Raw genomic sequence first — 15,940 nt, forward strand, 5'->3', positions numbered from 1 at the left:
TGGGCATTCCTGATATAAGTTTGAGACAGTATTATATAAGAAATAGACACATATTATTTCCTATATACAGATAGATTATCTACAGATTCCGCTCCATCAGGCGGCGAGTAATAAAATCAGTTTCTTTCCTCTGCTTGAAGATTAAACCACACCAAGAACGAATGGTAAGACTTACGACGGTAAAGATGATGCAAGTTACCAGATGATATGATGTGATTGAACTGGATATCATAATTGTATCTTTTGTAGCAGAGGGTTTTACAATAGGATTAAAAGAGACATATCTAGGATGTGCTTTATTAAACAGGCTGCGTTAGAAAAATGTTCGATATAATCCATACAAGACATATAGAGACAATATTGTGTCGTCTTGACGAAAGGTGCTCGAAGCAGAAGTCAGTTTAATAACCGCTGGACGGTAAAAAGGAGAGGTGCAAATATTTTTTAAATTATCTTCGTGCAAATGAAGGTAATGGAACCCAATGGTCTTCTCTGTTCAATGTATACCTTTCTTTTTGGCATACGGAGGTTTATATTATTAAGATGATGAAGTGAATGAAGTTATCGTCTTGCTCCTATTAGATGGTTACCGTGTCACGTGATTTACGGAGCATAATTTTTGCGCGACGAAAAATCCGACAAGAAGAAAAACGGCAAACCTAGCTTAATAACCCCCTTATACATAGGATTTACTTAATTACTCCAACGGTTAAATACCTGATAATCAATCGATTTAACCGGTCCATTTAGTCTCACCATACTTGGACTTGTATATAGCACACAGCACACACCCAACGTGCGGATATATTTAATTTCCTTTTGCCATTATTTGTGTTGATTAGAATTTGTTGTGTTAGGGGAGAGATTGTCGAAAAAATTTCCGACGAGCCACGGAACATCCGCACACCCATAGTTAAGGAAGGTTCAATCCCAAATTACAATACAAATAACTACATAGTCCAATCAATTAATTAACATGGCAATACATCCTTCAAAAGGTACTGGTGGTTCTAAGCAGTCGAATTCGGGAGCCAGGTTTCGACAACGGAAGATTTCTGTGAAACAGCCGTTGACAATATATAAACAAAGTGATTTACCGACATTAAATGCATCCAATGACTTAGAGCCATCACAGATTCATCATTTGAATCTGAATGCCAACCAACAACAAAGAGATATACATGCAATAGAGACTGGTGTGGATAAGAATGAAGAAGATGAAGTCCATTTACAACAAGTAATTAATGCAGCGCAGAAAGTACTTTTGGGATCTCAGAATGAGGATGGAGATAAAAAGAAAGATGATAGTGATAAGAAGACAGATGCGCTGGTTTATATTCCAACTCCTGATGCATCTAGAATTTGGACTGATGCATCTAAGTACTATAACGACAAATCATTTAGAGAACCAGAAACATATATAAAATTCAGTGCTACCGTTGAAGACACCGTCGGTGTTGAATTCAATATGGATGAAATAGACGAGGAATTTTTGAAAAACAAGCTCTGGAAGAATTATCCTAAAGTAAAATCACCGAAAGTAAAATCAGAAAAACTAGATGACACAAATAAAGAAAACGATAACGCTCGTAAGTGCTCAGAAGTAGAATTCGAAATCATATGTGATAAGCTTGAAAAGATAATTGAAGAAAAGCAACCTTTTTTATCTATGGATCCTTCGAACATTTTATCTTTCAAAGAATTATCAGCATATATTATAGAGGAATTTAATAATTCAAACAAAGATAAGCCGTATGTTCAATTAGGATCAAATTTGAAATATATTTCGACCACGGCATTGAAAGAAAAATTATCCAAGGAATTATCTTTCGAGCCATTCGTTACATTGTTTGATAAGTCTCTATTGGATCAAACATCAACAAATATCGTAAGACCGATTCCGAAACTATTGGAATTATTTGGGGAGCCAGTATATGAGCATTGGAAATATAGAAAGATCGAGCGTAAAGGAAAGCAAATACATCCAGCCCTTAAATTTGAAGATCCAAGTGCAAACGAAAAAGATAATGATAATGATCCATATATTTGTTTCCGTCGTCGTGAATTCCGCCAAGCACGTAAAACGAGGAGGGCAGATACACTAGGTGCCGAAAGAATAAGACTATTACAAAAATCAATGCATAGAGCAAGAGATTTGGTAATGTCGGTCTGTCGCAGAGAACTAATCAAATTGGAAAATTGGGAAACTGATCATGCAATTTTCAAGTTGCGTAGTGACGCTAAGAATTTGAAAAGAGTTGTTGGAGTTAAAGGTGATGATTTCCTTTTCTATCCACACAAGAGGAAGAAGATTATTAAAGTCAAAGAAGAAGATGAAGATAAGGAATCATCGAAAATTAAGCGTGATAAAAGATCCAGATTCGATTCATCTCGTGAAGGATCTGCTACATCGATGCCAGGCTCGGCTACTATTGGTACAAATGCAATTAACAAAGATAGATTGGCTAACGGCCAAGTACATCATACACAAGAGGCTTCGTCATCCTCTCAACCTTACGTTAAATTGCCACCTTCAAAGATTCCAGATATGGGATTGGTTACCGTTTCTTTAGTATTGAAAGAGAAAAACGAAACCATCAAAAGGGCTGTATTAGAAAAGTTACGGAAAAGAAAGGAACAAGATAAGGATTTCATTAATGTAACTGACGATCCGTATCAACCTTTTTTCAATATTGCAACAAATACTAAATTTAAGAATAATGAGCTAAAGCACATTCCTTATTCTTCTATTGCTGCAACTAGCTTCCATGAAATTAATACGACGAATTACATAAGTGAAAAATTGAAAAATTTGCTAGAAGAAGGAAAAAAACCTCTCCCCGGAACCAAAACTTTCAGGGGCTCAAATGGTGAATTGATTCCGTCTAAGCCATTTCCTCATTTACTGGCTTTGATTCAAGACCGTATTGATAATAGTCAATTCAATTCGGTAAGTTACATTGCACAATTATTATCAAATATAGAAAACAATAATTTCAGCGCTTATAATAACGGTTATGGTCAGCAACAACAACACCAGCATCAAGAGACAAATAGAGATAAAACGAAACTCTCGGATCCAATTTTCAGATTGAGAAAAAGAGTTGGTAGATTCAATAGAAACTTTGTTGATAGAAGAGGCTTGATGAAAAGACCAAATGATGTAATTGACGACTTCTTAAAATTCGATGACGAAGGGGTCAATGATGATTGTGATCAAATGGATGTTGATTCTGAACTGATTTCAAAAAATAATGTTCCAAATGTTTATGACAGTAGGGTGGATGAAATTAAGAGATTGGATTCACGCTGGCAATTTGATAATGACTTAACTGAATATGACAAAGGATTACAAAGTCCGTTTAGTTTGGATCCATCTAGATTGAATTGTATAAGTGATGATACTCAATCAATTAGGTTCGGTTCAATGTTATTGTCTAAATCTTATGATTTGCTAAGAGATTCTGTTCACCAAAGACAACAGGCTTTAGTGCAGCAAGCAAGAATGAGGACGTTACAGCAACAACAAAGAAATAATAAACAGCAAGCTGCTGGTCAAAGTTCAGGATCTAGTAGTGCATCATTAGGATCCAATACTAATTCAAACTCAAGCATTTCAGGACAAGCAGATCAGGGACAGACTAACTTAACTAATTCTGGTATTACTAGGCAGGGTGGGGCTAACGTAAATGGCAGCCAAACCTCAACTACAAATAACACCAGATCGAGTGTGTCAGGGGGTTCTATGAACCCAAAATTGCCAACTCAGAGTCTGCAAAGATCTAATACAAATTCCCCATTACTTGCTTCACAACCCCAAGGTTATTCGCAACAACAAAAATTTAACAAGATTCCGCCAACATCCCAATCTCAATCTCAATCCCCAACCCACGCAGCTGGCCAATTACAGACTTCAAAAATGTACAATAAACATGGTAGTAATATTACTCCTTCAAATTTAAAGGGCCCCAAATTTACTCCGGCAAATAATAATCAGATTGGTGGATCTTTACCTAATCGTAAATGATTGACCTACGTATGAAAACAACTCTTGATGAGTTACAACAAAGCGGTTAGAAATTTTTAGTCTGATTCCTCTTTTATTATGTATTATAGTTAATTTATGATAAAACATTCATGTATACTAGTATTCAGTAAAAAAAATGTAAAACATTTTCAAAATATTGCACGCTTGACTCTAAACAAGTAAATAGATTAATATTGACTCTATAAATAATAATGTACATAAACAGAAAAAAATCTAATGTTATATATGATGATGTGATGTTTTATTTCAAATGCAGAGAAAACTTAAAACAAACCCTCAATGTCACCGTCGTCATTAACTTCAACGTTCATAAATCCAGCATGTGTTGGTAAACCTGGAATAGTCATAATTTCAGCGGCCAAGGCATATAAGTACCCTGCACCAGCAGAACATCTAACTTCTCTAATTGGAACAGTGAACCCTGTTGGTACACCCTTTAATGCTGGATCATGAGACAACGAATATTGTGTCTTAGCAATACAAATTGGCAATTTATCATAGCCTTGTTGGGTATAGGTTTCAATTTGTTGCTTTGCTAATGGAGATAACTCAATGGAAGAAGCACCATACATTTTGGTAGCTATGGATAATAATTTATCTTCCACAGAACTATTCACATCGTACAAAAACTTTTGGGTTGGATTTGCTAAAGTTACTGCTTCAGATACTGCTTCTGCTAATTGAACAGCACCAGATCCACCCTTAGCCCAATGGTTGGATGGAACAGCAAAGTCTGCACCTGCCTTAGTTGCTTCTTGTTTAATGAGGTCAATTTCAGAGGCAGTGTCTGTTTCGAATTGATTGATAGCAACGACCACTGGAACATCGTACTGCTTTATATTGGATATTTGCTTGGCCAAGTTAGCACAACCCTTCTTTAAGTACTCTAAATTTTCAGTAGTATACTCTTCTGGCAACAGCTGTCCTGGCTTAACATCTGGTGCACCGCCATGTAACTTCAAAGCACGAGAAGTGGCAACTAAAACAACGGTATCAGGCTTAAATCCAGACGCTCTGCATTTAATATTGAAAAATCTTTCACCACCCATGGTGAAGTCAAATCCAGCCTCAGTAACAACAAAACCTTTTTGACCATTATTTATTGGATTAGATGGAGAAGTAAGTTTTAAACCTAATTGATCAGCAATAACAGATGAAGCACCAATAGATATATTAGCAAATGGACCAGCGTGAACAAAAACTGGGGTACCTTCCAAAGTTTGCATCAAGTTTGGCTTGATTGCATCTTTCAATAAAGCCGTAATTGCACCAGCACAACCAATATCTTCACAGGTGATAGCAACGCCTGTCTCCTTTTGTGTACCTACAACGATCTTTCCAACTCTTTCTCTCAAGTCACTTAATGATGTCGATAATGCTAAAACAGCCATCAATTCTGAAGCAACGGTGATATCCATACCAGTTTTACGTGGAGGAAATTTACCAATCTCGTTTTTACCTTGACCAATAGTAATTTCACGAACAAATCTATCATTACAATCCACTACTCTCTTGATTGTTATAGATTCTGGATCGATGTTTAATATAGAGAATGTTTCAACTTCCTTATCATTCAATTCGGTTGGATCAGTCTTAGTAATACCCAATTTTTCTAATCTCTTCAACATAGATTTAGTAAAAGCCCTTTTTCCCTTCTTAGATGGAACTAATCTTTTAAAAAATCCACCGATAGATTTAGAAGTATGTTCATGAAACATTCTAGTGTCGACTGCTGCACATAATAAATTTTGAGCGGCAGAAATTGCATGAATATCACCAGTTAAATGCATATTGAATTCATCCATAGGTATAACTTGAGCATAGCCGCCCCCTGCTGCACCTCCCTTAACACCAAAAGTTGGTCCCATACTTGGCTGACGGACATTGGCAATAGCATTATAACCCAAATGGGCACCCAAAGCTTGGGTTAAACCAACTGTTGTGGTACTTTTACCTTCACCTAAAGGAGTTGGAGTAATACCTGCAACTAAAACGTAATTACCTCTATCAGATACGGAGCCCTCGACTTGTTCGTCTAAACGTTTAATAACCATCTTCGGATCTACCTTGGCCTTATAATGTCCATATGGTTCCATTTCCCTTTCCAATAAACCTAATTCTTGAGCAACTTTTGTAATCTTCTTTGGTTTTTGAGCTCTCGAAATTTCAATATCTGAAGGTACTGGTTCCTTCATCTCAAGAGCCAATGGGGTAAATGCGTGCTCGTGGGCTCTTTCAGCTTGTAAAATAGCAGCATCATAGACGTTTGAACATAACATTGCCACAGTCATTGGTCCAACACCACCTGGAACAGGTGTAACAAAACCAGCCTTCTTTACAACTGATTCATAATCAACATCACCAACTAGTTTTCTACCCTTGGCAGATTGGGGGTCACTTTTGTAATTAATACCAACGTCGATAACCACAGCATTTTCCTTTACCCAATCGGCTTTAACATACTCAGGAATACCAACTGCTGCGACTATAATATCAGCATTTCTAACCACAGAGGGTAAGTCATATGTATGACGATGGCAGATTGTAACTGTACAATCTTCATTTCTCAACATTGCCGCAACTGGAGTACCAACAATATCAGATCTACCAAGAACAACAGCATTCTTACCACGCAAGCTAATACCAGTTGTCTTAATCAATTCCATTATACCATTTGGGGTACATGGTTTAAACATTGGTGCACCACCTTTTTTAGTTAGTTCACCTACATTGTAACGTGCAAACCCATCAACATCCTTTTCGGTAGCAACTGCATTAGTAATAAGAGTTTCATTAAAATGTTTTGGCAATGGCAACTGTATTAACAATCCATTAACCTTAGGATCTTTGTTCAATCTGTCAATTTCCTCTAATAAGTCTTCTTCGGACATATCTTCATCAAATTTTAACAAGCTGGACAGGATATTCGACGACTTAGCGGCCTTCAATTTGGCTTTAACATAAGCTGAGGAGTCTGGTCTTCCTCCAACTTGAATAATAGTCAAGTTTGGTCTAAACTGTAAGTTATCGAAGTTAATATTACTAGCATTGAGATTGCTGAAGTTAGTAGTATTGTAATCGACAATCTTCTCAGCAATTTTAGACCTTATAGATTTGGCTAATAAAGTTCCAGACACAACAGCAGCATCGAGACAAACAGTCGATCTGTGGATTGACCTAGCCAATCTTATTGTATTAGCTTTTGATAAACAGCGAGTTGTTGATCTAGATAACATAATGGAAAATTAAGTTGGATCCAAACTCTATATAATGAATTTTATATTAAAGAATGTTTAGTAAAAACTCAATTGAAACTACTGTAAACCGACAAATTAAAAATCTTCAATAATTAGAAGGAAATACAAGACTTATATTCAAACCTAATCCGATAATCTTAATTGATCAATACAGGTTTTATTGAAATTTAATTTCTGACTCTTCGAAAAAAAAAAATTTAATGAAGAGCTTATATGCATTACAAGAATACGTTTGGCTTGCAAAATATTTGAAAAAAATACATGAGTCACCGCTATTGAGTACGCTATTGAGTACGCTATTGGCCAATCCTTTACAAAGCCATGGTAACAATTTATATACTAAATTGAATAACAGATATCAAAGTTGTTACTTATTGAAGATAAGCCGAATTATATGGTCTATTTTTATACTGTAGATGTAGTTTTTAAGGGCCTAAAAGTATAATTATTACGAATGTGCAGAGTCATATACAAACTGACTCTGGGCCGGTGGAGCCGCTTTCTTAGATACGCACAGTTGCATCGTATAAAATATTGTTTTATTGTAATAAATAGTTTCTATTAAGTGGTAAAATTATTCATGGCATCATTATTATTAGTATTAACACCTTGTAAGATGTTATCTTCATTATGAACTGGATCAGCAACATTGGTGCTACTGTTATTGTTATTTCCATTGTCATTTTCGTCAAGTCGACTATGCGGTCGTGTGGCTTGTACTGTTCGTTCATTTCTTAACTGGTTTAGCATCGCATGTGCCCTGATCATAGTCTGATCTGTATCATTTGTAGCATTCGTATTTTGAGAGTGATTTTCTCTGTCGATTGTTTCTAACTTTTTTCTGGTTGACATTCTTCTTTTTAAGGAGTCTACGCTTTCATAGTTATTGTATGGCTTTTGTCTTGTCAGCTCATCAATAATGCCATTTGATGATTGTTCTAACAAGCCATCCAACGTCATACTTGAATAGAAGGATAGAGCTTTACTTCTTCTATATTGGCTCTTTCTTTGTCTTGATTTTCGCGATGGTGAACTTATTAATGCGTTTGTTTTCAATTTTTCTAATAGGCTATCTATAGTTGGATTACTATATGATCCATCTTTCTGCTTTTGAGAATTATCTTGAGTAGCCAGGTTCAGCCCAAGCTCATCTTCAACATTTTTATTGTCTTCGTATTCTTCATTTACATCTTTGGCATTCTCCTCATTGTTATTGTCTTTCAGTTCGAATTGCCGTTTATCTCGTTGAGCCTTAGAACCCTCTATCATCTTTTTTCTAGCGATATATGCCCTCTGTTCTTCTTCTCTTTGGATATTTTCAATATGTGCCTTCTTGAATTCAATTACAAAGGAGGCAAATTTGTTAAAGAATGTATTTCGGCTATTAGAATCGTTCGGGTTTTCACCGAAATATTCCATCAATGTATTATGATCATCTATTGTTCTCTTTAAATGAGATTTTAATAGGTTATTCTTCAGTTTGGCGTTTTCAAGCGGCTTTGAGATAACACCTAAAATTTTATCATCTTGATGCAATTTACCAGGATCGCTTAGATTTCCTTTAGCTATGGAACTTCCAACATTGCTTATAAGCCTTTCAAAATCCTGACAGTCATTTTCTAATTGTTCAATTGAAATGTTATTAACTTGATTTAGCGGACTTAATTGATCAACAAAGGATCCATATTCCAGGAAGGAATTTCTAATAATTTTCTCAACATAGTGTAAGAACGTCATAGAATTCGTATCGTCCTTCATAAATTTTAGTCTTTGCAATGTATCTAATTTAAATCCCATAGCTTGCTTAGATGAATCATTCATAAAATTACCAACAGATCTAATTATTCCTAAAACGTTTTTTAAATCATCAGATTCCATAATACTATTGTTCACCTCATCTATCAATTGCAATTTTTTCAATAAATCAGAATAATCCTTTTGATAAGTTTGGGTTAGCAACAAAGCTCTTGAGCGTGATTTCCAGTAATGCCTCATGTTGAAACATAATTCTAAAAATAATCTATCTGGCCTCTCCAATTCTTCAACGGGCTTTTCTGATTGTCTATCAGGTTGTGTAAAATCCGTTGAATAAGGAGTAAAGTTTCTCAAAGTGGAATCGCTTACTTCAATCAAATTATCGCTGTTAAAAAATTCTAAAACACTGATATTTTCTAAAATCTCTTTATCACAATTCAAGATTTTCTTGATCAATTCTTCAACAGAATTATTAGCAAACATATGTAAATTAATGCCAAACTGCTGGACTAAGTCTCGAGATAAATAGGAAATTGTCTTGGGTTTATTCATTCTATTCACTTGTGTGCTCCGCTTTTTAATTGTTGAAGTTTTTGCAACAAATACCTTCTCAACCTCACCTAGTATCCCTTTCTCTAATAGCTTGTCTGATAAAATATCATCCTTAATATCGGACCAGAATGTTTTGTTAATGTTTTCGATTTTATCCCAATGCATCTGTTTTAATTTGGTTTTTGGTCTAACGATCGGAGTCCCAACTAATGGTAGGTCTACATCGCTAGCAGATACATCTTTTTCAAGTGCATTTGAAATATTATCGGATTTGTTTTTGTCTTCAAGGGTTATATTCGTCATGGCATTTCCTTCAGTTCCAGACAGCGGCAAGTGTGGTGACGGAGAGTTTAATATGGAGTTGACTCCCGAAAGCAGCCCAGGTAGTGGAGGCGGCGGCGGTGGTGGTGGTGGTGGTGGTGTGTGTGATGGGGAGGATACTGTTGATTTCTGTTCCACGAATTGTAAAAATGATGGTAATGGTGGTGGTGGTGGTGAAGCATTTTCAGAATTCATATTAGTATTCATGAATGTTGGAAGCGGTGGAGGTGGAGGTGGAGGTGGAGGTATTTGCTTAGGACTAATATTATTACCTGTGTCCATAAACGATGGTAACGGAGGAGGGGCTGGTGGTGTCTTTTGCTCTGATATATGAGGATTACTACCATTCGAAGACAACCATTTAGAAGGTGAGGGAGGACGATGAGGAGCATGTACCGAATTCGATTCTGATGTCAAGTCAGCGATTTTAATTTCAGAATTTGAATCCAAAGCCTTGGATGGAACCATATTTTCGCCAGGTGGTAATAAATACGAATGGCCAGGGTTCGCCGTATCGTTAGATTTAGGAGAATCTTCTACTATAGGAATGTCGTTAGTTTCAACCATCAAATTCGCTCTAGGATCTTCTCCTGAAGGTTTACTGGTTCTTCCCGAAAATACAGATTCCAATTCATGTACGAACCCATTATTTTTTGATACGTCGTAATTTTTGACTCGCGTAGTGGATAATATAGGCAGCTGGGAGTAATCGACTAGTTTTGTCGCCTTGATTTTCTCTTTCTCTAAAGTTTTTATTTGAAATTGAAGTACCGAGATTTGTTTCTCCAAAGATACAATCTTGTTCGCATAAAATGATTTTTCTTTCTTTAGGTTTACAATTGTTTCATTCAATCCAAAACTTGCCTCTACTTCTAGTTGATTTTTCTGTTCTTCTAGCAACGTAATCTGTCTTTCTAATTCGTGTGTCTCTAAAATAGTACGTCTTGCTGTATCATCAGTAATCATTCTATCCATTAATCTTTGGATAGAACTATTTAAAACAGACGTTGCATTTGCCCCAATTACAGATGATCCCGCAACAATATGCTGCAAGATCGAGTCTATAAGAATCAATAGCCTGGTAATTTCTATCTCGGATTTTCTACTATCTTTTAGCATTAGAAATTTCATTAGAACAGATTTGATATAATCCTTGCTTGAACGGAATCCAGAATTTTCTGGAAATTCCAAAGAAACAAACAGAGAATTCAATTCACTGAACAAATCATCTAAACTCAGCAGGTCAAGACCTTCAGGGGTTTCAGATTTAAGCTGACTTTCAATATTAAAAAATTCGTTGTAATCTTCTTCTGCGTAGCCCTCGTACTTCTCTATTTCTTCATTTATTCGATCGTCGCCAATGACCTTTAATTTGTCAAAAATTTTCAAAACTCGGGAATCATTAAGTTCCCTTCTTAATGAAATCCGAATCTTCATTGATTTGGTGCCCTCAATAATAGAATTAATTAATAATAGCGTAATCAAAGAATAATTTTTTAAATTAAATTCATTTTCTAGCCTGGCATTATTTCCACCTGTGAAGTATTTATCTAGAAATGATTCAACAGAATTCAACCAGGGTTGAAATCTCACAAAATCCCCTAGTAAATCTTGCAAGCTTACCATACTGTCTAAGATACCGGGTAAAAAATCTGCATTTTTATAATATGACAAGAAAATTAAAACTTCTGTCACTAATATCCTAGTAGCTAATCTTGGAGAAACCAACGAAAATATCATGGCTCGAATGACATGCGACTTGTTTTTTATTACAATAGACGAATTAGGATTAGATGATGATTCATCTATCTCTAATTTATCTTCATAATCCGAAATTTCAGTATTTAATACACTTTTCAAACAATTCACTATAATAAATTCTTTATCAAGTTCTTCATTAGACTTGATGCTTTTTTTGTTAACTCTTGTAAGAATGACAGACAAAGCAGTTTCTCCTTGTGCATCACTAAATATGCGGCCCCAAGTATTTCCCAGCTTTGACACCGTTTCATTCAACTTTTTCTCAAGTTTTTTGTATTCTTTGAGTGACAATTTATTAGAAATAATTCTTCCTACGTACCATTCAGGTGATCCATCTTTTAACTTTTGCTTTTTACTCAAAGGGGCATTCCCTTGTTTTGAAATCGGTAATCTAGGTCTCTCATATTCTAATATTGGTCCCGTTGAAGTATATTTTGATTTATCAAGATTTATATCTGATGCCTTTTCGGAACTATTAAGCTTTAGAAGAGTTTGAATTGAAGAATGCTGCTTCGCATTTTCATTACTTAAGGCTTTACTGTCAGCCAATATGTTACTATTCCTTCGATCTGAGGGAAAATTAGCAATATAATCTTGACTAATAGACCGAGATTTATATTTATGAGAAGGTGCAAAAAAAGAAGATGATGATTTTGTTAGCGTTTTCAAATCAAAATCAGTATTTGATTCATTCTCATTTAATAGCAACTCCCACTTTCTTGAAGTAGGTTGTTCTCTCAATGTCTTCAAAGCTTTTTCAGAAAACACCCTGGTTGATAACAATTTTTCAAAAAGCATATTAACAACTTCTGGTTTAGGGACTTGATTCTTACTCAACGTAATAGCACTAAAAGACAGTAGAGAATGACTCAATTTGTTGCAGTCTTCAGATCTTTCACTATTCGCTCTAGTTAACTTAGTTTGCCTTGGATTCTCTTTAAATTTATATGCCGATACATTATCTAACGTATTTGATCGATTTACCATGGGCAGTGATGTAATAGGCTCATACACCATCGAACCAGATAGGCTGTTGGGGTATGCGTCATTTAAACTAGAAACACTGGTATTTTTTTTGATACTACTGTGAGTCGTAGTATTTACAACTGATGGCTTTATTGGAGGGGGTGGCAATGTTATATCTTCTTTGGATAGACCATAACCTGCTAATGTTAATCCTTTCATTGCTAGCTTATCCTCGTGTACCAATTTTGGGTCTAATGATGAAAGGCTTGCAGCTTTGTTGGACTCAAGACTATATGGATAACTTGGTAATACCTGTGAAGAGTTTTCAGTTCCGTTTTCAAAATATGATCCAATTGATTTTTGACGAGGTGAGAAAGCAACAAAGGAACTCGTTCTTGTTCTTTCGGGGAGATTACTTACAGGTATTGGTTCATTAGAGTTTATTGGTACACTTTCATATCCTATCGCTTGAAATTCTTCAGCTCTTGTGTCTTGTAAATTGACATTCTTGATGGGTGATAATACTTTTGAGGATTCTGCCTTTTCATTACTCAATAATTGGTTAAAATTCAAAATAGACGTCGATTTCGTTATCTTTTTCATTCCCTTTGAAAAAACACTAGGCCTCTTCGTTATTTTAGGATTATTCAGTTGATTTTTACCACCTTCAATTGGTGATCTACGATCTTGAGTTGATTCTTGATCATTTTCCATAATAAAAAGCAAATCAAAGCTTACACCTATGGCTTATTATTATAAATATTACTAATGACTCTGGTACTTATGTTCAATTGATAGTGCTTCACTTTGCAATATCTTTTTGTTATTGAATCAAATGAAAGAATTCCTTCTATTATATTATTTAATTTCTGAATCGATTTTGACCAAGGAAAATAACTATCAATAGTGGATATTTAAATAGACTAGTGTACAATTAGACTAACATAAGTAAGGATTTTATAAAATCTATTGAACTCTTAGTTTAAAGAACGCTAAGTTAGAGAAACTTCTTTCATTTACGCCTAGACCATGCGCGCGATCGCGCTGTAGTTGTTTGTTTACCTTTTTTTTTTCTATAAAACTTGTTAAGTAGATCGATTTTTACCGAAATTGTTCTTCTACTGTTGACATGAGCATATCTAGACCATATAAATCAGTTAAAAAGACTAAGTCGGGGAATTCTGATAAAAACCAGTCTCTGATTTCCAGCTTCTTTGGGACAGCTGCATCAGGTTCAACAAAATCCAACATAAAGAGAACGCCGCTAGTTTTAACAACCCCTGAAAAAGTGGCATTGAATAGAAGTAATTCTTTCCTTTCCAAGGCTGTGGTTTCAAGTGGTACATTCGATGAGTTTGCTAGTTCAGATACCTCGTTTGATTCGCCTGAGATTAATAATTTTAAAAACCCTGCGTTGGCCAGGTCTTTTATGGGCCAAGAGTCCCATAGATCGCAAGTGGTAGATTTGACACAAGAAGATGAAACGGATGTACAGGTCATATATCAACTGTTAAACAGTCCTACTTCGCATATAAAGACCCAAAAAAATGAAACGCAAAAGACGGGCAATCCCCCATTAAAAAGGGGCCATCAAGACTTGTTGGAAAGGCTAAATGGACAGCCTAGAAAAGTTCCCCGAAACTTTAAACTAACAAGCCCCCTGTTCACATCTTTACAGCACACGTCACTGATTCCATTAAGTGAGGAGCAGCTAAAGGTGATAAAGTATATAGTTCTGGATGGACTCAATGTGTTTTATACTGGTAGCGCTGGTACAGGTAAGTCGATTGTCTTACGTGAGTTGGTCCTGTCTCTTCACCTGAAGTACGGTGCCAGTAGGGTTGGCGTTACAGCATCAACAGGATTGGCTGCATGCAATATTGGTGGTCAAACAATTCATCGATTTTTGTCCATTGGCTTGGGCACTGGAAGCGCCTTCGAATTGTCCAAGAGAATCAAAAAGAATCCTGCCAATTTAAAAAAGTGGAAGAATTTGAAAGTATTAATTATTGATGAAATCTCTATGATTGATGGCAAATTGTTTACCAAATTGGATGAATTAGCAAAAATTATTCGTTCAAGTCAACTTCCTTTCGGCGGGATTCAGGTTATTTGTACAGGAGACTTCTTCCAATTGCCTCCCGTCAACAAGGATGGTCTGTCTGAGTTTTGCTTTCAAAGCGCAGCATGGGATAAAGTTATCCAAAAGACTATATTATTGACTCGAGTATTCAGACAGAAAGGAGATACTGAGTTGATCGATATGTTGAACGCATTACGTTACGGGAGTATGAATGACGACATGATTGCAAAATTTTATAAACTATCAAGAAATGTTGTTTATGATGATGGTCTTGAACCAACCGAATTATTTCCTACTAGAGACGAAGTCAAGAGAGCTAATCAAACAAGACTCAGCCAGATTCCAAGTAGACCACTTAGGTTTAAAGCCGAAGACAACATTTCAGATGTCAATCATATAAAGATGCTAGATAATTTAATGTGTGAAAAGGAATTGGAGCTAAAAGAAGGAGCACAAGTGATGTATTTAAAAAATCTTGATGATCAAATAGTCAATGGGTCAATTGGAACCGTAACATGCTTTATGTCTTCAAAACTTTGGGAAAAGGTGAATGATGTTTACAAAGGAAATTTATACGACATTGATGATCAAATTGCCGATGAGCTAAGGTTATTATCATCCAGAGTTGGCTGCGTTGCAAACTGGTCTCCTGAAGAAACTGAAAAATATGACCGCATACCAAACGAACGAAAATCAAACTTTACAAAATTGGCCGCTGTGGCATCGAGTGAATTGGTATCTGACTTATACCCAGTAGTAAATTTCAAGACGGCCACAGGAAACACTCTTATTCGTGTAACAAGAGAAGACTTTAGCATCGAAGCAGGAAGAATTAGAAATTACACTGGGGGCGAAGCTGATAAGATCACTAGATCCCAATTGCCATTGTTATTATCATGGGCAATATCTATTCATAAAGCACAAGGTCAAACCATCGACAGATTGAAAATCGACCTAAGAAAGATCTTTGAAAAGGGTCAAGTCTATGTTGCCCTTTCAAGAGCAACTAATAAAGACCATTTACAGATATTGAATTTCGATCCGAGGAGAATTACCGCCTCTCAAGATGTTAAACAATTCTATCATAAATTAGAAACAACACCTAATCTATAGCTTTAAATAATGTTTAAATACTTATGTATAGTGTGTTGCATACAAGAAGGAATTCAGAACTCTTTTTTTCTGACATCCTTGGGA

General features: G+C 35.7%; 4 protein-coding genes across 4 annotated transcripts; 2 read left to right on the top strand and 2 right to left on the bottom strand. All coding sequences in view use genetic code 12, as the record gives it.

Moving 5' to 3' along the window:
* Positions 1-976: 976 nt before the first annotated feature.
* Positions 977-4,027, top strand: DEHA2E18392g (DEHA2E18392p; the record flags this gene model as incomplete). The annotated part of the gene is made up of 1 exon (XM_460100.1): positions 977-4,027. One exon carries the CDS (start codon positions 977-979, stop codon positions 4,025-4,027), a length of 3,051 nt encoding a protein of 1,016 aa, XP_460100.2.
* A 284-nt stretch (positions 4,028-4,311) lies between these two features.
* Positions 4,312-7,284, bottom strand: DEHA2E18414g (DEHA2E18414p; the record flags this gene model as incomplete). Its single annotated transcript, XM_002770462.1, has 1 exon — positions 4,312-7,284. The coding sequence occupies one exon, from the start codon at positions 7,282-7,284 to the stop codon at positions 4,312-4,314; it is 2,973 nt and encodes a 990-aa protein (XP_002770508.1).
* Positions 7,285-7,866: 582 nt separating this feature from the next.
* Positions 7,867-13,374, bottom strand: DEHA2E18436g (DEHA2E18436p; the record flags this gene model as incomplete). The annotated part of the gene is made up of 1 exon (XM_460103.1): positions 7,867-13,374. One exon carries the CDS (start codon positions 13,372-13,374, stop codon positions 7,867-7,869), a length of 5,508 nt encoding a protein of 1,835 aa, XP_460103.2.
* A 415-nt stretch (positions 13,375-13,789) lies between these two features.
* On the top strand, positions 13,790-15,856 carry DEHA2E18458g (DEHA2E18458p; the record flags this gene model as incomplete). Its single annotated transcript, XM_460104.1, has 1 exon — positions 13,790-15,856. One exon carries the CDS (start codon positions 13,790-13,792, stop codon positions 15,854-15,856), a length of 2,067 nt encoding a protein of 688 aa, XP_460104.2.
* Positions 15,857-15,940: the final 84 nt, after the last annotated feature.

This window comes from Debaryomyces hansenii (genome assembly GCF_000006445.2).
Source record: "Debaryomyces hansenii CBS767 chromosome E complete sequence".
Lineage (NCBI taxonomy): Eukaryota > Fungi > Ascomycota > Pichiomycetes > Serinales > Debaryomycetaceae > Debaryomyces > Debaryomyces hansenii.